This window comes from Oncorhynchus mykiss, chromosome 9 (genome assembly GCF_057628025.1).
Source record: "Oncorhynchus mykiss isolate SJ-2025 chromosome 9, ASM5762802v1, whole genome shotgun sequence".
Lineage (NCBI taxonomy): Eukaryota > Metazoa > Chordata > Actinopteri > Salmoniformes > Salmonidae > Oncorhynchus > Oncorhynchus mykiss.
Genome location: NC_143030.1, coordinates 49,168,093 through 49,190,087, shown reverse-complemented (window position 1 = coordinate 49,190,087; position 21,995 = coordinate 49,168,093). Strand labels below are relative to the sequence as shown.

Below are 21,995 nucleotides of genomic sequence, written 5' to 3'. Positions count from 1 at the left end.
GTCTGGGGCTGTTTTTCATGGATCAGGCCCCTTAGTTCCAGTTAAGGGAAATCTTAACGCTACAGCATACAATTACATTCTAGATGATTCTGTGCTTCCAACTTTGTGGCAACAGTTTTGGGAAGGCCCTTTCCTGTTTCAGCATGGCAAGAACCCCGTGCACAAAGCGAGGTCTATACAGAAATGGTTTGTTGAGATCAGTGTGGAAGAACTTGACTGGCCTGACCTCAACCTCATCGAACACCTTTTGGATTAATTGGAATGTTGACTGCGAAGCCAGGCCTGATCGCTCAACATCAGTTCCCGACATCACTAATGATCTTGTGGCTGCATGGAAGCAAGTCCCTGCAGCAATGTTCCAACATCTAGTGGAAAGCCTTTCCAGAAGAGTGGAGGCTGTTATAGCAGCAAAGGAGGGACCAACTCCATATTAATGCCCATGATTTTGGAATGAGATGTTCACATAGCAGGTGTCCACATACCTTTGGTCATGTAGTGTATCTGTGAATGTTGTCAATATTTTATAAATGTTTTTCCCACTACAGGTTGCCATGACCAGGGAGAAGTTCCCGGAGAAGATTCCTTTCAGACTGACAAGAATGCTGACGAACGCCATGGAGGTAGGAGGAATAACTCTCAGAGGTTTTATTTTACATACTCTTGTCAATAGTTCACATTTGCCTCTGTCATGGAAGGCACTTAATCCTGCAACTCAATTGAGGGTTTGCACTGCAGACTTGAGGAGCGAAGCAAAGATTTCCGGCTGGCACCCAGGCTACAATTACCAATCAGAACAGACAATAAAACTCCCCTCTCTGTTCTGTCAATCAATGTGTCCCTCCCCTGTGTGCGTTGGTCAGGTGACAGGGCTGGATGGGAACTACAGGATCACATGTCACACGGTGATGGAGGTGCTGAGGGAGCACAGGGACAGTGTCATGGCCGTACTGGAGGCCTTCGTCTACGACCCACTGCTCAACTGGAGACTGATGGACAGTAAGGAAACCACTCCGAAACGCCTCAAAACATCTTGAAAGCCTCTTAAACACTGAAATACCTTTAAACCATCTGAAATCAACAACCCAGCAAACAATTGAGCCCTCTCTTTCTTTGTGGTCCACAGCGAACACCAAGGGAAACAAGCGATCCAGGACCAGAACTGACTCCTACACTGCTGGACAATCAGTCGGTGAGTGTGAAACAAGACGTCCATTTTGTGTCACTAACAACATCTGGAATGTTTCCAGACTGAATGCATCTTTCTGTGCTGTGTCTGTTGTCCAATGCAGAAGCACTGGAGGGGATCGACCTTGGTGAGACCACACACAAGAAACCAGGAACTACCGTGCCTGAATCCATTCATTCCTTCCGTGAGTCTTTGGCTCAAGCCAATACTGTAAAAATGCATGAGGCTAACATTCCTAGTAGTTTCTATGGTGGCTATGTTTGTTAACGCTAGAAATGGTGGGCCTCGAGGGACCCCACTTCAAACCAATGACTTGTCTTTTGGACTTCAACATTCTAACAGTCTAATAAATACATTTCATATATGCTATTGGACAAATTATCATTTGGTTATGTTTATGAAGGTCTTAGGTAACATATGAAGAACATAATAGTATTTTCAATACTTTATTTTACTGTAAGCTATTTAAAAAAAAATGTTTTGGCGGGTCTTAAGAAGCACTATGGAAATAAGAAAATGTATTTCAAAGAACAGGATAGCGTATTTTAAGTTGTTTTATGTCCATATGCTGCCGCATGCTCACGTTTTTTAGCGCATAAAACAATGGTCATTCTTAGAAAAAGTGGTATTTTGAAATAGAGCTCACATCTTAAATGTTTTTGTTATTTGGCCAAGCTACGTGTTCTAGAAACTGCTCTTTCTGATGCTATATAGAAATCAAAATGTCTAACCTGAATCTAACTAATTGTATAAGTATTTGAAAAAGTGTATTTTTGGAGCTCCGTTTTCCTGCCTCTGTGTCAATTCCAAGCTGCCCATCTCTTCATATACATTTGACAATTGATAATATTTTCACCCATCAGACTATTGTCAATTTAATCTTGTCTTTTGGCTAATGTGTGAAATTAGTTTCAATATAGTTTAGGTGTAATTTCGATGGGCCATCAGCTGCGCAGGCTGACTGGCAGTGGATGAGGGGCAAATTCTCTTTGTGAACAACATACGTGTGTTAAATATACTTATTTCAAGGACGGGGGTGGGGGACATGACAAAAAATGTTTTAAATGTGTTTTGTCAACATGACGCTCTCGGCGCTTCCTGTGTTAAAACACAGCTATGAATAGTTGCTGAGTGGCATGTAGCTTCTATGGGTTTTTCTTTCCTCAACAAAGGATTGTGGAGGATATTGGTATTGGGAAGTACTATCTTTGCTTATTGTTGGCCCAAATATTTCCTAAAATGTTAGTGTATCAGTCATCACTGTGTTCCTCTCCCATCAGTTGGAGATGGCACTGTCCAGCCTGAGGCCCTGAATAAAAAGGCTATCCAGATTATCAACAGAGTACGAGACAAGCTGACTGGTAAGTCTTTCCCTACACATTCCCTACACATGTAACTAAAAATGCTAGGATATGCTAGTATATTAGCATTCATTGACTAATATGTATGGCTTTTCCCCATCAGGGCGTGATTTCTCACACGATGAGACTCTGGATGTGCCAACCCAAGTGGAGCTCCTCATCAAGCAGGCGACGTCGCACGAGAACCTATGCCAGTGTTATATTGGATGGTCAGTATGATCTGTTTGTTGTTAGTTAGCATCAGTTAGCCTACTGTTAGTTAGCATCAGACAAATACTATACGTTGGCATCAGTTAGCCTACTGTTAGTTAGCATCAGACAAATACTATAAGTTGGCATCAGTTAGCCTAGTACTCTTAGTGAGATTCTGCTAGCAAAGTACTGTTAGTTAGCATCAGTTAGACTAGCGCTGTTAGTTTTCAGAAGTTAGCCTAGAACTATTAGTTAGCATTAGTTAGCCTAGCCTGTGCTACATTGGCTCGTTACCATCATCGGTAACTGTTAGTTCGCATCAATTAGCCTAGCCTGGGTGGTGGACTGTTTCAGCATTCAACAATGCTATGGCACTGCCATGCTGTTTGACAAGACAACTATACGTTGCCTAAAGCAGGATCAGACAGGTACCCAAACTACAAAAAAATGTCTTGGTTGGGCAAACATTTGTGGCTTATGTTGGGAACTTTTTTAACAATGGTCACTGAACTTGTATTGTTTTGCATCCCCCAGGTGTCCATTTTGGTAGAAGAGCTACACTTGAAGAGTTACACAGCCTGTTTTCATCAAGTAACCATGAACTTACTTGGTAACTATGTGGTTAATTTGTGAGAGATGGTCCATGGCAAGGAATTACATTTCCAAAGATCTTTATCAAATTATGCCATGCTGACATTGGTTTCAAGCATTTTACATTCACTTAGCTAATTACTTCCAATTTAATGAAATTAGCGCCAAATCCTTAGTTTTAAGTAATGACCCATGTAACATTTAATCCCAGGATGTAATACCATGTAAAGGTAACAGCTACAATTATGTACTGTACAAGGTAACAACCTGGGCCTCGTTTCCCAGTTGCGATGTAACTTAAGCATTACAATGATCGTGTCAGATGCCTCGTTATTTATGAGCCACGTTTTAAAGTATTTCCCAAACAAGCAAATAGAGAGAATGTTCACTAAGTGCGTCGTTAGACCATGTCAATACTGATCGGATCGAAAGAAAAGCATCAGCTTTCTTCGAATCAGCTTTCTCCATTCAGATCTAACCTTAGCATTACAATTATTACACAATACTGATGACAGATCAGCTACTAGATATTACCACCTATGGCGGCAAATATTGAGGCGGCTTATTCTAAATGCTTACCCTATAATAACCCACAAAATCAAGATTTGGCACGTGCACATATTGTTACTTTTTTTTTTTTAAATATTGTAGCAAAAATTATAGACAGTAGCCTAGAATTAGCTAAATATAATGAAATTGATTGAACATAACATTTATTTCAATGTAGCCTATAATGTATTTCTATTTTGCAGTCATCTCAGTGTTCATTTCAAGCCATGTTTTATTCTTCGCTTGTTTGTAACAATTGCAAAGACATTGGCGACTTTGAATTTGTAGTCAACTTTGTTTTGAAGTTGACTACAGCGGAGAACTTCTGTGTATGAAGTGACGTGGAAATGGCAAAGAAGCCTCTAACAACCTACTCAGCTGTTCTACCAGTGGTCTGAGGTAGTCAGTAAATAGTAAAGCGTTTTCAAGTGTAACTTTAGTGACAATGTTTTGGGGAAACAGCACGGCTACTAAAGATACATTGTACGAAGGTTCTGACGATGGCTTTGGGAAACGAGGCCCTGGTTATTTGCTAGTGCTTATTGCTCAAAGCGCTGGCTGTAAAGAGGAAGTGCTGCCCAGTGTTTAATTATGTCACTGTCATCATGCTAATGCTTTCTACTGTGGCCATATTTGTAACAAGTTTTAAAAAAATAATAATAATTTACTTGTTGCATCTGCTTCATAGTCCTTCATAGACCACTAGTCCATTGTATTATTGTGTGTTAATGTGACTATTTGAGTAACATACTGTATGCCTTTTGCTAATTTAAACATTATTGAAGGGTGTCCCATGATAGAATATGAATGGGAGTATTTGATTTAAGATGGTTGCATGCATAATTCTATGCCAATAAATAAAGATCTATTGATACTTGTCTTGTGCTCTTTGCCATTGTCCAAATATTTGTGATAATGCTGATCATGTTTGTATGCTTAAATGTTCATTGCCTTTGCATATCATCACTATTAACGAACATACAATTATGAAACTTCAGAAGCTATTTTAAATACATTTTCTTGGTCCTAAGGTCATGAAATGTTCATATTACATTGCAGGGAGTTTCTGTACATTTTTTTTTATTTTTAGAAAATGTCGTTTTCATCCACCAGCGTATGGAGCTCATTTTTCTCCTATAAATATCAAGCAAAACTTCTGAAGTTGAGAATATATTGCAAGCAAAATATAAACCCAAAATATTGAGCAAAGAAATCATAATTGCAAGATTTTTTTTTACATGTGCTAACAAATTAGTTAATAAAAAATTATAGTTTTCACTGAAACATTTTTAATGTAAATGCGATTGTGATTAAACACCACCTTCTTTGCATTAAATTGTTTTGGGGGCAGTTGTAAGTTTTGGCACATTCATTCTATCAGCATAGCACCCTGCATCCCACTACTGGTTTGCCTCTGAACCTAAGCAGGGTCGGTCCCTGGATGGGAGACCAGATGTAGCTGGAAGTGTGTTAGAGGATCAGTAGGGGGCACCCTTTACTCTCATCTTTCTCAGTGGTCATAAAAAATCCCATGGCACTTATAACATGAAGATGAACTATCACTCCTAAACTGGTTGACCACTGGTCATCATCTACACCTCTAAACCCTGCCTACACAGAATGGATTGATTGAAAGGATGTATCTAGCACATTTCTACTTACTGAACTGTTTTACAGAACCTCAGCAAAAAAAGAAACATCCTCTCACTGTCAACTGCGTTAATTTTCAGCAAACTTAACATGTGTTAATATTTGTATGAATGTAAGATTCAACAGCTGAGACATAAACTGAACAAGTTCCACAGACATGTGACTAACAGAAATGGAGTAATGTGTCCCTGAACAAAGGGGGGGTCAAAATCAAAAGTAACAGTCAGTATCTGGTGTGGCCACCAGCTGCATTAAGTACTGCAGTGCATCTCCTCATGGACAGCACCAGATTTGTGTTATTGGCTGTACCTTTGTTTATCCCATGTGTAACTCTGTGTTTGTGTCACACTGCTTCGCTTTACCTTGGCCAGGTCGCAGTTGTAAATGATAACTTGTTCTCAACTGGCCTACCTGGTTAAATAAAGGTGAAATATATATATAAATAAAATATTTTTTAAATGGCCAGTTCTTGCTTTGAGATGTTACCCCACTCTTCCACCAAGGCATCTGCAAGATTCCGGAAATTTCTGGGGGGAATGGCCCTAGCCCTCACCCTCCGATCCAACAGCTCCCAGACGTGCTCAATGGGATTGAGATCCGGGCTCTTACGCTGGCCATGGCAGAACACTGACATTCCTGTCTTACAGGAAATCACGCACAGAACGAGCAGTATGGCTGGTGGCATTGTCATGCTGGAGGGTCATGTCAGGATGAGCCTGCAGGAAAGGTACCACAGGAGGGAGGAGGAAGTCTTTCCTTGTAAAGCACAGCGTTGAAAATGCCTGCAATGACAACAAGCTCAGTCCGATGATGCTGTGACACACCGCCCCAGACCATGACGGACCATCCACCTCCAAATCGATCCCGCTCCAGAGTACAGGCCTTGGTATAATGCTCATTCCTTCAACAAGAAACGTGAATCCAACCATCACCCCTGGTGAGACAAAACCGCGACTCGTCAGCAAAGAGCACTTTTTGCCTGTCCTGTCTGGTCCAGCGATGGTGGGTTTGTGCCCACAGGCGACGTTGTTGCCGGTGATGTCTGGTGAGGACCTGCCTTACAACAGGCCTACAAGCCCTCAGTCCAGCCTCTCTCAGCCTATTGCGGACAGTCTGAGCACTGATGGAGGGATTGTGCGTTCCTGGTGTAACTCGCAGGTGTGATGTTCGGATGATCCTGTGCAGGTGTTGTTACACGTGGTCTGCCACTGCAAGGACGACCAGCTGTCCGTCCTGTCTCTCTGTAGCACTGTCTTAGGCATCTCACAGTACGGACATTGCAATTTATTGCCCTGGTCACATCTGCAGTCCTCATGCCTCCTTGCAGCATGCCAAAGGCGCGTTCACGCAGATGAGCAGGGACACTGGGCATCTTTCTTTTGGTGTTTTTCAGAGTCGGTAGAAAGGCCTCTTAGTGTCCTAAATTTTAATTGCCTACCGTCTGTAAGCTGTTAGTGTCTTAACGACCGTTCCACAGGTGCATGTTCATTAACTGTTTATGGTTCATTGAACAAGCATGGGAAACAGTGTTAAAAACCCTTTACAATAAAGACCTGTGAGGTTATTTGGATTTTTACGAATTTCTTTGAAAGACAGGGTCCTGATAAAGGGACGTTTGATTTTTTGCTGTGTTTAGTAACTGGGAAACTCACCTCATCCACCACCACTTGGGTAATGCACAGCAAACACATGGTGGAGAGGTGAGGAGTGATCTATGCCAATTATGAGTGAGGTAGATGATTAGATGGCCATGATGGAATGGGGCCAGGTTGGTAATTTAGCCAGGACACTGGGGTTAACACCCCTGGTCTTTCAAGTGCCAAGAATCAGGACATCCGTTTAACGTCCCATCCCAAAAATGTCACCATACACAGGGTATTGTCGTCACTGCCCTGGAGCATTGGGATTTGATATTGAGGGAAGTGTGCCCCCCTTCTTGCATTTCAAATGTATTTCCTTGCATAATCTTTTTCACTTAATATTATAATTTTTGCTCCCAATAATATTGTTTAGGTTTTGCTTTCAATATCATTATTTTTGTTTGCATTACTGAATAATGTTGATCTCTACTTCAGAAGTTTTGCATGATATTAATGGCACAGTCAGACCCCTTCACTTTTTCCACATTTTGTTACGTTACAGTGTTATTTTAAAAACAATTAATTAAAAATATTTTATCATCAATCTATACACAATACCCCATAATGACAGTGAAAACAGGTTTTTATCAATTTTGACAATTTATTACATACAACAGAAATACCTCATTTACATAAGTATTCAGACCCTTTGCTATGAGACTCGAAATTGAGCTCAGGTGCATCCTGTTTCCATTGATCATCCTTGAGATGTTTCTAGAACTTGATTGGAGTCCACCTGTGGTAATGGACATGATTTGGAAAGGCACACACCTGTCTATATAATGTCCCAAAACCAAGCCATGAGGTCGAAGGAATTGTCCATAGAGCTCCGAGACAGGATTGTGTCGAGGCACAGATCTGGGCAAGGGTACCAAGAAATGTCTGCAGCATTGAAGGTCCCCAAGAACACAGTGGCAACCATCATTCTTAAATGGAATACTTTTGGAACTACCAAGGCTCTTCCTAGAGCTGGCCGCCTGGCCAAACTGAGAAATTGGGGGAGAAGGCCTGGGCCAGGGAGATGACCAAGAACCCGATGATCACCCTGACAGAGCTCCTGAGATCTACTCTGGAGATGGGAGAACATTCTAGAAGGACAACCATCTCTGCAGAACTCCACTAATCAAGCCTTTATGGTAGAGTGGCCAGGCGGAAGCCACTCCTCAGTAAAAGGCACATGAGTTTGCCAAAAGGCACCTAAAGGACTCTCTGACCATGAGAAACAAGATTCTCAGGTTTGATGAAACCAAAGTTGAACTCTTTGGCCTGAATGCTAAGCGTCACATCTGGAGGAAACCTGGCACCATCCCTACGGTGAAGTATGGTGGTGGCAGCATCATGCTGTGGGCATGTTTTTCAGGGACTGGGAGACTCGTCAAGATCGAGAGAATGATGAACGGAGCAAAGTACAGAGAGATCCTTGATGAAAACCTGCTCCAGACTGCTCAGGAACTCAGACTAGGGCTAAGGTTCACCTTCCAACAGGACAACGACCCTAAGCACACAGCCAAGACAAGGCTGGAGTGACTTCAGGACAAGTCTCTGAATGTCCTTGAGTTGTCGAGCCAGAGCCCGGACTTGAACCCGATCGAATATCTCTGGACCTGAAAATAGCTGTGCAGCTACGCTCCCCATCCAACTTGACAGAGCTTGAGAGGATCTGCAGAGAAGAATGGGAGAAACTCCCCAAATACAGGTGTGTCAAGCTTGTAGCATCATACCCAAGAAGACTCGAGGCCGTAATTGCTACCGAAGGTGCTTCAACAATGTACTGAGTAAAGGGTCTGAATACTAATGTAAATGTGATATTTCAGTTTTGTATTTTTTACACGTTTGTAAAAATGTATAAAAAGCTGTTTTTGCTTTGTCGTTATGAGGTATTGTGTGTCGAAAAAAACGTGGGGGAAATCAATTTAGTTCATTTTATAATAAGGCTGTAACATAACAAAATCTGGAAAAAGTAATGTTCAACTATAGTATGCATGTGCAGAATCTTCTGGAATGCAGTGAAGCAAACCTACCCACAGGGCACTCCAGCTCTGTCCATGTGAGGAGCAACTCTGCAGAAACTGGCCTCATAACAGTTTTAGAGATGAGGTGAGAAGGGATTCTAATACTAAAAGGTACACTAGTAACCCCGAAAATAAACTTCTTGGCCCATACTGTAGTTCCTTGATCATTTGAGCACTTGTCCTTCACTGATGATAGAAATCTAGTGATGGTGGAACCCAGAACCAAATGTTGCACTATGTATGTTTGTCACCGGAGATCTGGGTCTGTATACAGGTCATGGCTGATATAACTGGTTAAAGGGAGCTGGTAGATTCTGCATTCTTCAGCAGTCACCTTGACATCCTATTTAAAATAATCTGAAAATGTCTTTATTCAAAAGAGATGCCTACCCACCCACCCGTAGACTACTTCCAAGGAGAGGTCATAGAAAAACAAATATGAAACGGATGATATGGAAGTACTTAGACTAAGAATGTACAGTGCCTTCAGACAGTATTCACACCCCTCGACTTTTTCCACATTTAGTTGTGTAACAGCCTGAATTTAAAATGGATTAAATCAAGATTTTTTTTTGTCACAAAATCTGGAATGTCTAGTCAATAAGTATTCAACCCCTTTGTTATGGCAAGGCTAAATAAGTTCAGGAGTAAACATTTGCTTAACACTGGGAGACTCCCAGATACTGGGAGATTAATTCACCTTTCAGCAGTACAATAACCTAAAACACAAGACCAAATCTACACTGGAGTTACTTACCAAGAAGACAGTAGATGTTAGTTTTGACTTAAATCTACTTGAAAATATATTCCAAGACCTGAAAATGGTTGTCTAGCAATTATTTTTTTAAATCTATATGACAGAGCTTGAATAATTTTAAAAGAATAATGGGCAACTATTGCACAATCCAGGTGTGGAAAGCTCTTATAAAGACTGACAGCTGTAATCACTGCTAAATGTGCTTCTACAAAGTATTCACTCAGGGGTGTGAATCCTTATGTAAGTGAGATATTTCTGTGTTGCATTTATAATACATTTCTATAAACATGTTTTCGCTGTAGTTATGGGGGGGGGGGGGGGGGAAGAATAAATGTAATCCATTTTGAATTCAGGCGGTAACACAACAAAATATGGAATAAGTCAAGGGGTGTGAATACTTTCTGAAGGCTCTGTAAATATATTATAAACCATTTAAATTGCCACAATTGCAGTTCCCAAGTTTTAGTCAGCAAAAGAGTTCCAGCACCGAGTGCATCAGCGCTGCCTACTTATTGCGTTTGCTCTACAGCGGCTCCTCTCTTCTAATTTTATTCCCTCTTTCTCCTCTGAAGGTTAATTACTTATAGATAGTTAAGGATTACAGAGGGAGAAAAAAAAGCAGCCAATTGATCTCTTCCCTGGTGTACCCACCCCTGCAATGTCACCAATTTACACATTGGGACAGAGCCCTAGATTATCTGCTTGCATCGATCGATTCCTCCTCTGTGTTCTCTCTTTCTCTTTCCCCCTACCTCCTTCTTTCTTTCTCTCTCCAAATCTCATTAGGCTGAAAAGCAGCGTTTTCATACCCGCCCTTTTGTTCCCTTTTCACCTCCATCTAATTTCTTTGTATTTTTTTCAGCCTCTGTCTGTTGAGGGTCTGTGAGTCAATAGCTCACGTTAAATGGGCTTCATCGATCGTTGTTGACGAATGATATCGGGAGACAATGCCTCCTAAACGATGGAAGGTGAAGAGACCGACCATGGAGGCTGCCCACTGGACACACGACGTCATTTAAACGTGGATAATTGGCTAATGTTTGGTTTAGACGTTGATCAGTGAGATTACAATTTATTTTCACCTACTCAAAAAGACAGCCAGAAGTTAGTTGAATTTCCAATGTGTTATCAACGCTGTTCGAGATTCTGCTCAGATTATTACAGCAATCGTGAAGATCTCCATAGACCTATGATGGCCTAAGCATATCAGATCTATTGTGTTATTCATACCAGATCTATTGTGTTTTACAACATACTTACAGCACATCCCCGTATTGTATGGGGCAATTTTAAATGTACTTTTAGAGGCCATTCAATCCAATACTCATCGTTAAAACAAAAGCAGTTTAGGTCAAAAAAGATTAGACTAATAAAGGAAATGGAGGAAGTAACAGCCAGGTAGATAGATGGTAATGGAAACTGTACTATAGAACCACAAAATAAGTTAGAGGAAAAACAAAAAGAAATGGAGTTACTTATTCAAGAACGATCGAGTGTAATGTATTGCAAAAATAAAGCGAATTAGGTGGAAAACTGTGAAAAATTCAGAAAGTTTTTCTGGAATCCTCAACATAGAAATGCTACCAAAAATAATTTACAGACACTTGTTACAAACAATGGACTCATCCATGATTCACCAAATTATATTTTGAAAGAGGAAGGAAAATATTTTCAGCATATGTTTTCTTTTCAGTCACCTCCATTTCCACTGAATGATGTTAACTGTAAGGATGTCTTTCCTAATAATAATAAGGTCAAATTAACAAATTCACAGAAAAACCTATGTGAAGGCCAACTTACAGAAGAGGACATTTGAGGCAATAAAATATTTTTAGTCTGCAAAAACACGAGGGCTTGATGGTATACCACTAGAGGTATACTATATGTACTCAGAGATCCATTATTAGCATGTTTTAATTACTCCTATAAAAATGGTAGACTTTCAGGTACTCAACAAGGTCGTCTGATTTCATTACTACGTAAACAGGTGGTAAGTATAAAGATTCAGTCCATTTATAAAACTGGAGGCCTCTTACACTTCAATGGTGTGATGTGAAAATATTGGCCAAATGCATAGCACATAGAATAAAAAAGGTTTTACCAGATACAGTGGGGCAAAAAAGTATTTAGTCAGCCACCGATTGTGCAAGTTCTCCCACGTAAAAAGATGAGAGAGGCCTGTAATTTTCATCATAGGTACACTTCAACTATGTCAGACAAAATGAGGGAAAAAAAAATCAGAAAATCACATTGTAGGATTTTTTATGAATTTATTTGCAAATTATGGTGGAAAATAAGTATTTGGTCAATAACAAAAGTTTATCTCAATAGTTTGTTATATACCCTTTGTGGGCAATGACAGAGGTCAAACGTTTTCTGTACGTCTTCACAGGGTTTTCACACACTGTTGCTGGTAATTTGGCCCATTTCTCCATGCAGATCTCCTCTAGAGCAGTGATGTTTTTTAGACAGCAAGGGCGGTTCGTTGCTCCAGAGCCTTTCCGTTCACCTTCACACTCCTGGGCCAGACTACACTCAATCATATGACCCACTGAAGAGATGAGTCTTCAGTAAAGACTTAAAGGTTTGAGACCGAGTTTGCGTCTCTCACATGGGTAGGCAGACCATTCCATAAAAATTGAGATCTATAGAAGAAAGCCCTGCCTCCAGCTGTTTGCTTAGAAATTCTAGGGACAATTAGGAGGCCTGCGTCTTGTGACCGTAGCATACGTGTAGGTATGTACGGCAGGACCAAATCAGAGAGATATAGGTAGGAGCAAGTCCATGTAATGCTTTGTAGGTTAGCAGTAAAACCTTGAAATCAGCCCTTGCCTTGACAGGAAGTCAGTGTAGGGAGGCTAGCACTGGAGTAATATGATACATTTTTTTGGTTCTAGTCAGGATTCTAGCAGCTGTATTTAGCACTAAGTGAAGTTTATTTAGTGCTTTATCCGGGTAGCCGGAAAGTAGAGCATTGCAGTAGTCTAATCTAGAAGTGACAAAAGCATGGATTCATTTTTCTGCATCATTTTTGGACAGAAAGTTTCTGATTTTTGCAATGTTACGTAGATGGAAAAAAGCTGTCCTTGAAACAGTCTTGATATGTTCTTCAAAAGAGAGATCCAGAGTAACGCCGAGGTCCTTCACAGTTTTATTTGAGACGACTGTACAACCATTAAGATTGGATATAGATGCTTTTCTACCTCTTGCTCCAGCATCTTCACAAGGTCCTTTGCTGTTGTTCTGGGATTTGCACTTTTCACACCAGAGTACGTTCATCTCTAGGAGACAGAACGCGTCTCCTTCCTGAGCGGTATGGCGGCTGCGTGGTCCCATGGTGTTTATACTTGCGTACTATTGTTTGTACAGATGAACGTGGTACCTTCAGGCGTTTGGAAATTGCTCCCAAGAATGAACCCGACTTGTGGAGGTCTACAATTATTTTTCTGAGGTCTTGGCTGATTTCTTTTGATTTTCCCATGATGTCAAGCAAGAGGCACTGAGTTGTAAGGTAGGCCTTGAAATACATCCACAGGTACACCTCCAATTGACTCAAATTATGTCAATTAGCCTATCAGAAGCTTCTAAAGCCATGACATCATTTTCTGGAAATGTCCAAGCTGTTTAAAGGCACAGTCAACTTAGTGTGTGTAAACTTCTGACCTGCTGGAATTGTGATACAGTGAATTATAAGTGAAATAATCTGTCTGTAAACAATTGTTGGAAAAATTACTTGTGTCATGCACAAAGAAGATGTCCTAACCGACTTGCCAAAACTATAGTTTGTTAACAAGAAATTTGTGGAGTGGTTGAAAAACAAGTTTTAATGACTCCAACCTAAGTGTACGTAAACTTCCGACGTTTTTTATTTATTTTATTTCACCTTTATTTAACCAGGTAGGCAAGTTGAGAACAAGTTCTCATTTACAATTGCGACCTGGCCAAGATAAAGCAAAGCAGTTCGACACATACAACGACACAGAGTTACACATGGAGTAAAACAAACATACAGTCAATAATACAGTATAAACAAGTCTATATACGATGTGAGCAAATGAGGTGAGATAAGGGAGGTAAAGGCAAAAAGGCCATGGTGGCAAAGTAAATACAATATAGCAAGTAAAACACTGGAAAGGTAGATTTGCAATGGGAGAATGTGCAAAGTAGAAATACAAATAATGGGGTGCAAAGGAGCAAAATAAATAAATTAAATACAGTAGGGAAAGAGGTAGTTGTTTGGGCTAAATTATAGGTGGACTATGTACAGGTGCAGTAATCTGTGAGCTGCTCTGACAGTTGGTGCTTAAAGCTAGTGAGGGAGATACGTGTTTCCAGTTTCAGAGATTTTTGTAGTTCGTTCCAGTCATTGGCAGCAGAGAACTGGAAGGAGAGGCGGCTAAAGAAAGAATTGGTTTTGGGGGTGACTAGAGAGATATACCTGCTGGAGCGTGTGCTGCAGGTGGGAGATGCAATGGTGACCAGCGAGCTGAGATAAGGGGGGACTTTACCTAGCAGGGTCTTGTAGATGACATGGAGCCAGTGGGTTTGGCGACGAGTATGAAGCGAGGGCCAGCCAACGAGAGCGTACAGGTCGCAATGGTGGGTAGTATATGGGACTTCAACTGTATATACTGTATTTTATACCATCTACTGCACCTTGCCTATGCCATCACTTATCCATATATTTATATGTACATATTCTCATTCACCCCTTTCAATTTGTGTATATTAGGTGCTTTTTAGGAATTGTTTGATTATTTGTTAGATATTACTGCACTGTTGGAACTAGAAGCACAAACATTTCACGACACTCGCATTAACATCTGCTAACCATGTGTATGTGACCAATACAATTTGATTTGATTTAATATTAATACAGAATTGTAAGTACTAGTAGAATGATTCACGCGAATGGGATTATACGATCACTTGTTAGCTTCATTGATGTCTGTGTGTGCAGAGCTTGATTAGTGATGCTTAGGAATACAGATGTGAAAGCTATTTCATTTGCGAAAAGAGATATCTATGTATTGTAGAGAGTTGATGATTTTATGAAATTCATCATTACAACTGATTGAACGCTGATGCTAGTCATTTCTCATATTTCCCCCCTTTCAGGGGTTTAACATTATGATTGTATCGCTAATAGGTGTTTGTAGATCGACTGAGGTGAATGAACCTTCAGCAGCCAAGGTGAAAATGACTCTGGTCGTTTTGGTTTGTTTTTGCTGATTACGGCCCTGGATGTCTTGCCCAGCCTATTGTTTTTTTTTTCTTCTTTCTTCTGACAGTGGATATATAACTTTGAAACTCTGACGTTGTTTTACAGATACAAATTCAACATATTTTGTACAAGGTTAGCCTGTGTTGAAATTTGGTGACCATGATGACATAATCCTGTGGTTTAAATTTCACACTCAAAACAACAGTGAATGTATTTTCCAGGTAGATTCCAAGTCACAAATTACGTTGAAATGACATATTCAACCAGTTTCTGCCCCGTGGGTGGAGAATGCTACCGTGCTTTACCAAGTAACTGTCGTATTATGGCCTACACCTTGAGAGTTCCCCGAGGAGTGATGGTGGAGAAAGAGGTTCAGGCCTGTGGACTCCCTCTGGGCTATAATACAGTAATATATATCATATACTCCAAGCACTTATAATATAGCATTCCTCCCATCAAGTATTTTTCCTTTCATCTCCACTATAAACGACTCAAATCCTGCCTTCTCTGAATCCTCTTGTGGGCCTAAGTATTATGTTGTGTGTATAATATATTGTATATACACTGAGTATGCAAAACGTGAGGAACATGACATTTCACCAGGTGAATCCTGGTGAAGGCTATGATCCCTTATTGATTTCACTTGTTCATTAAGTCCACTTCATTCAATGTAGATGAAGGGGAGCAGGTTAAGTCTTGAGACAACTGAGACATGGATTGTATATGTGTGGCATTCAGAGGGTGAATGGGCAAGACAAAGGATTTAAGTGCCTTTGAAGTGCCTTTCCCAGGTACACTGGTTTGAGTATGTCAAGAACTGCAGCGCTGCTGGGTTTTCCACGCTCAACAGTTTCCCCTGTGTATCAAGAATGGTCCACCACCCAAAGGGCATCCAGCCAACTTGACACAACTGTGGGAAGCATTGGAGTCAACATGGGCCAGCATCAGTGTGGAATGCTTTCGATAATTTGAGTAGTCCATGCCCTGACGAATTTAGGTTGTTCTGAGGGCAAAAGGGGAGCAACTCAATATTAGGAAGATGTTTCTAGTGTTTTGTACACTCAGTGTATAATATTAATACCTTTGTATATAATCCTCTATTTTGTGCCATAACTAATTCTCTCCCAAACAGCTTACCTATTTTCTCCCTTGTAATGCCCTATGAAGTAACCTTTGTTAAACTGCATTTTCCCCAAGCACATGCTTTAAAGAGTTGTCACATGATATGAGTGGGAGATGCATCAAGGATGCATCTCAATTGTATTTCCTTCATTCCTTGCGTCCTCTCTCCTCACTTCCTTCTCTAAGCTCATTGGAAGAGAAGGTCAGAGGGGAGTGCCTTTTGGATCTTCTCCTCCAATGCGTTTTGAGAAGGTGGCAAGGATAGAGGATATGCGGAATCAAGGAAATGCTATTTAGATTTACCCCTGCCCCATGCTGCTTAAATCAAAAAGTGGGCTGGCCGATATGGCCACGATCCAACGATCTCCTCCTTGCTGTTCTCTTAACAACTCTCACGTTACAGTTGCTTCCTGTGGGTTTCCTTTCCCCTCTTCTTTTCTCTTTTAAGTGGTTGACTGTGAAGGCAGAGGGGTGGTTTTGACGCATTGGGGAGTTCAGTATCTGTCTGTGGCCTAAGCAAGGCTATCAGGCAAGTAGCAGCCTGTTTTTGTGCACTCTGGTATAGAAGCAAGCCAGTATCGATGAACTTGACAGAAGTTTAGCCATGTGGAGAGCAGCTCCCTAAGGAGGCAATCTTGACATGCCCTTTTTACCCTGGTTGCTAATGTGAGTTGGAGGGACGTCAGGTGTGGGGAGTTTTATCATTTCCTTTTTCCTAGTTACTTACACTCTATATATTCCCAGCCATAACCTTGGTCTTTGGCTGTTTTGTGACTTTTCACACAGAACGTTGGTACTTCTGATCTGGAGTGAATGTTTTTTTTTTCTACATGTTGTCTGTGTATCCTGTTCATCATCTGTCTGTATTTTCTGTTTATTGTGGCAGCACAATTTCACCAAGTCAAATTCCTGTACATCAGAATCACATTTATTTACCAAGTACATTTACACATACCCAGAATGTTCCTTAGTGAGAAGGTGCTGCCAGCAATAGACAATATGCAAACAGAATAGAGACACAAGTCCACATAGACATGCAAATGTTTTTAGCGAATAAAGGTGATTCTGAAAAGTAAGATTTCCTGACCCATCTGATTTAAATACAGATGATAGCTGGTACGTTTTGTGTTTGAATTGTCCAGACACAACAAAATCACGCACTGCATCGTTAGATGGGCCTAACACATTGACTCTTTGCTAGGGTTGCAAAAACTACGGTAATCTATGGTAACCTTGGTAATTTATACTTGAATTACTTTTAACAATGTATTCATATATAGTTTTTTTTATTTTTTTATATATCTGTGTCCATATTGTCCACGTGTTTCTAGTGGATATACCATATGGTTCAAGAGAAATTATAAACTGGGTGGTTCGAGCCCTGAATGCTGATTGGCTGAAAGCTGACCGTATACCACGGGTATGACAAAACATTTATTTTTACTGTTCTAATTATGTTGGTAACCAGTTTATAATAGCAATAAGGCACCTCGGGGGTTTGTGATATATGGCCAATATACCACGGCTAATGGTTGTGTCCTAGCGCTCCGCGATGCGTCGTAAGAACAGCCCTTAGCCGTGATATATTGGCCATATATCACACCCCCGAGGGCCTTATTGCTTAAATAGCCTAATTAATGTTAAAACGCATCTAATCAACAATGGCATTATTTTCATTTAACTCTGCAACTCCTCCAACTACTTACTTTTTTCACAACTGCCACCAGTTTGGTGCCAAAACATTTACAAAGACATTGACATAGTCAAAATAAATATAAAGGATATGTCATCCTGAAACCCTCATATTAAACGGCAATAATATTGACTGAGTTGATGGTCTATACTTAGGATAATGTTTAACAGCTTTGTAATACATTTTTTACATTTTTTAAATCATCTTATTTGATGATAATTACAGGCACCTGTGATAATCTGATGTACCCAAAAAGGCCACTAGCTGTCATGTGATAGAATTCCATGAAATCCTTGAAAGTTACCAATATTCTGGTAGTTTACTGGTGAACTTAAAAAGTGACCAGTAATATACCCTCCCTTTGCAACGCTACTCTCGACCGTCCCCAGCTTGTCTTCATTGACCAGACCACCACTTTCTCTGAGCTTTGATTTACCACATGGGCCAGCCATTATGTCTCCTGTTATTATTTGTCATAAAAAGCAGCTGAATGGCGATCAACAGTGGGCCTATAAAAGGCATCAGAGTGTGAGATGATGTCTGCACGTCATCAATCAGACACAGTGGTGAAAACACAGGAATAGATTTTTTCTCAAAAGTCAACGATTAGGGTGTGTGTGAGAGAGAGGGGGGGGAGGGATGGAATGAAGAGTTGGAGGAGAACGGTTTGATGATAGAATACTGTGAGAGAAGGGAAGGAGAAAAGCGAGTGAGAGAATAATGTTGAAACACTTCAAAGTTTTCGAGTGGCACTACAGCTACCTTAGTCATTATGTTGCTTTGGATTCTTCAAAAGTCTTGGTTTAACAATAAGTGGTTACTACGGTGTTATGCAATGCAACACTCTGCAATCAAATGATTGGATGGTCTTTACAGCAAGGCCTGATAAAATGATGTTACAGTAGCTACAAGACTACTTGTACCAAATAAATATCTCTATCAATCTTTCCCTCACATACGTAAGCTGATGGCTTTAAATGAGCTTTCCAACTCTCTGTAACACTTACTACAGCTCCATGGCCACTAAAGAAAGGAGGCCATGAAACAAGGAGACAAGCAAAGGCAGCCACTGTTGAATTAGCATGAGTCATCCAATGGCAGTGACTCAATAATTCAGCTGTGAAGAGTCTGACTTGTGCTTGGATGGATTTATGCTGCACTTGCTACTCATCTACAGAACATGCCCTATCCATTCATACAACATAGACCCATACACAGTACAGTACATTCAGATCTGAGTCAGAGTTGTATTCTTATCATAGCCCTGGTGTGGTGGTATATTATTGTAATACCCACGCTGGCGCACTGACCCCTGCCTGTGTCTCATAATCATAACCGTGTCTGACAGCCAGGGGTGTTGGGAGGCAAAACACTCATCCTCCTTTCTTCCTCTTCCTGGTAGGTTCTCTCCAGTTTTGTTTCTCTTGTCGCTCTCCTGGTTTCTTTGTCCTCAGGCTCCATTGCGGAGGATGTCAGGAAAAGGTCAGCCAGATGCGCTCACAATAACTCCTTTTGTTTTAGAGGAGATGGGATGTGGAGGAAGCCAATTTAGATGAAAGAGTAGGATATCTGTGATGTTTGGGGTTATTTGATGGGTCACAGCTCAGCTGTGTGCCCTCAGTTTTTCGTTCGATATTAGTACGAGTGTATACGGACGAGAGCAGGGTTAGGCCTTGATATAACACGAGGTGCACAAGTAAAAATAAATTCCATCTTTTTGTGCGCAAATTAATTGGAGTGTGAGTAGTCGGCTTTTGCCCAGGACAATAGGGTAGTGGAACCGTTATAACCCTGCGATCAGGCAGTTACTACATTATCCACATCCAGGCTCCCAGATATTGTACTTCCACGTCTTTTTCTCCTTCCTCTCATTGTTCAGCAGTGCAAGCAGGGACAAAAAGGCATGTCTCCAAGGATCAATTTGTCACTTACAGCGAGTTTGGAACCGAAGACAGAGGGAGCAGGAGAGACAAAGGCCCAGGCCATGTTAGACCCTGAGTGTGGTGATAAAGTGACTATATCTTACTTCCGCATCATTACCGTGACAACCGGCCACTGAGGGGGATGACACCAACGTGCACATCAGCCCTTCTCACACGAGCAGCAGTCCCTTTGATTCAACTCACCTCCAATCTCGCCATCTTTTTGCCTTTCTTCTCCCCCTCTTCTTCCGTTGTCTCTTTCTCAAATTGCTCTCCTCTGTCTCTCAGCTTACTCTTATAGAACGTGACTCTCCACCAAAGCAAAACAGTGGGTTGTTCACAGCAGGACACAGGCACAACACAAAGGGGTAAACAAGGTTATTTATAGGGGCTTGTTTTTCCTTAAGATTCTAAATGCACTGCACTTTCTGCACAGAGCGATGACAGTAGTTGTCTGGTGTGTTAGAAGTGGTGAGAACCAGAGAGAGGTGTGCCTGGTAAGGTGGCCTTCACAGTGTGATGCCATCGGCGAAGGCTCTTGGTTGCGTGTTATTACAGAATGAAGTAGAGGAACGCTGTCTTATTATGTTCTTATGTTACTGGTGGGATGTGAACCTGAGTCTCCTGCTCGGGAACCCAACGACGTCTTAACCATTCGAGCAAATGTCCTCTGCTGACGAGCTTGACATTGGGCTTAAGGCAGTGATCTGCTTCATGTAACAGATGACACATTGGCTGGACAAAGAGACGCGGCGATCTGTAATGACGTATAACGATGAAAGTTCCTCTGTCCGCGTCGTTTGTGATCATCGGCACTTCTGTTCAAAGAAGTGTGATCCTGGGTGTTGATGTGTTTGTTTCTCCATTACGTAAGCTTGGTCGTGTAGCTCGGCTCTTTTTTTGTTTGTTGCTTGGCTGCATTGCTCTGAGATTCTCTCGCTATTCAGGTACCGCGATTCAACGGCATGTACTGCACATGTGTGCTTGTGAGAGAGCGAGAGGAATGTGTGAAGAGTGTGTCTGCGTGTGTTGGAGAGTGTGAAATGACTGTGGGTGTGATGTGTGTGCACACATTGCTATCATTTCAATGGTCTGTCAGACATTTGGTCACAATTGGAATAATTGGTTGAACCGTGACCAAATTTCACAATTCATTGATTCTGTATACCTCAGTGAATAGAACACAATAACTATGTAATGACTTGTTTTATCGGATGTATTTGCTCTATCGGCATGCCATGTCTGTTGGCGCGTTAAGTAAGGGATGGAAATAAGACGTCAACACCGTTCCCAGCGTACCCTTTGAATGACTGTGTCACAGATGTTCTAAAGCCACACTTCTAACCAACAATTGCCTCGACCATTTTGTAACTCACCACACCAATAAATATATTTCAAGAAAGACTCCCAGTTCCAAAATATCCAAGGTGCTTTCTGGGAAAGACATTACACCATGACCACACAGTAGGAAATACTGTGGCCTGTGTCAGCAACCGTAGGTTCGTATGTCACTTTATACCCTATGTCAGTCAGTGGCTCTCGACATAAGCCGACGTTGGCGTTTTATAAATGTTTCTGAAAGGCTGATCTGTGTTTTTTGTAGAGCCTGTCTATGTAGGTGTTACGAAGTCTGTATGTAGTATGGCCTTTACACCATGTAAAACATATTTCACAGTACTATGTGCTTTATGGTGGCCACAAAGCATACATCTACAACTCAGCACCAACAGCAAATTGTTCTATAGCCCCTACATACTCTGTCCCCTCCGCCCCCTTACCCTGGCGTGACAGTTTGGTCACAAAGATGAATTCATCGTCAGCACTGCAGCCAAAACAGGTAATTTGATTGCCCCGACCACAAATTAAGTTAGTGTGATTCAATTTTCAATCTGGGCTTCTCTCACAACCATACATCACGGCCGACATATTTCATTACACAGCGAAACAGCGGGCACCCAGCAGTGACTCTCCTCCATATGAAGACATCATAGGAGCATTATGACATTTACTCAATAGTGCTGGTGCTGCTGGCCCCACAACAACAGTTCCCCCGGCGACCATAGCACAGCACAATACAGCAGCACAGCTATTTACAG

General features: G+C 41.2%; 1 protein-coding gene across 4 annotated transcripts in view; it reads left to right on the top strand.

Annotated features, from left to right (window-relative positions):
• The window catches only part of mtor (mechanistic target of rapamycin kinase), a 123,389-nt gene extending 118,636 nt beyond the window's left edge, over window positions 1–4,753 (top strand). For all 4 annotated transcript variants that reach the window (XM_021615845.3, XM_021615843.3, XM_090185741.1 and 1 more), the window contains exons 52-58: window positions 546–620; window positions 861–996; window positions 1,124–1,189; window positions 1,290–1,370; window positions 2,467–2,547; window positions 2,651–2,756; window positions 3,274–4,753. In XM_021615845.3, the coding sequence (XP_021471520.1) occupies window positions 546–620; window positions 861–996; window positions 1,124–1,189; window positions 1,290–1,370; window positions 2,467–2,547; window positions 2,651–2,756; window positions 3,274–3,289 (561 nt within the window). In that variant the 3' untranslated portion in view covers window positions 3,290–4,753. The remainder of the gene's footprint in view (window positions 1–545; window positions 621–860; window positions 997–1,123; window positions 1,190–1,289; window positions 1,371–2,466; window positions 2,548–2,650; window positions 2,757–3,273) is intronic.
• The last annotated feature ends 17,242 nt before the right edge of the window (window positions 4,754–21,995 follow it).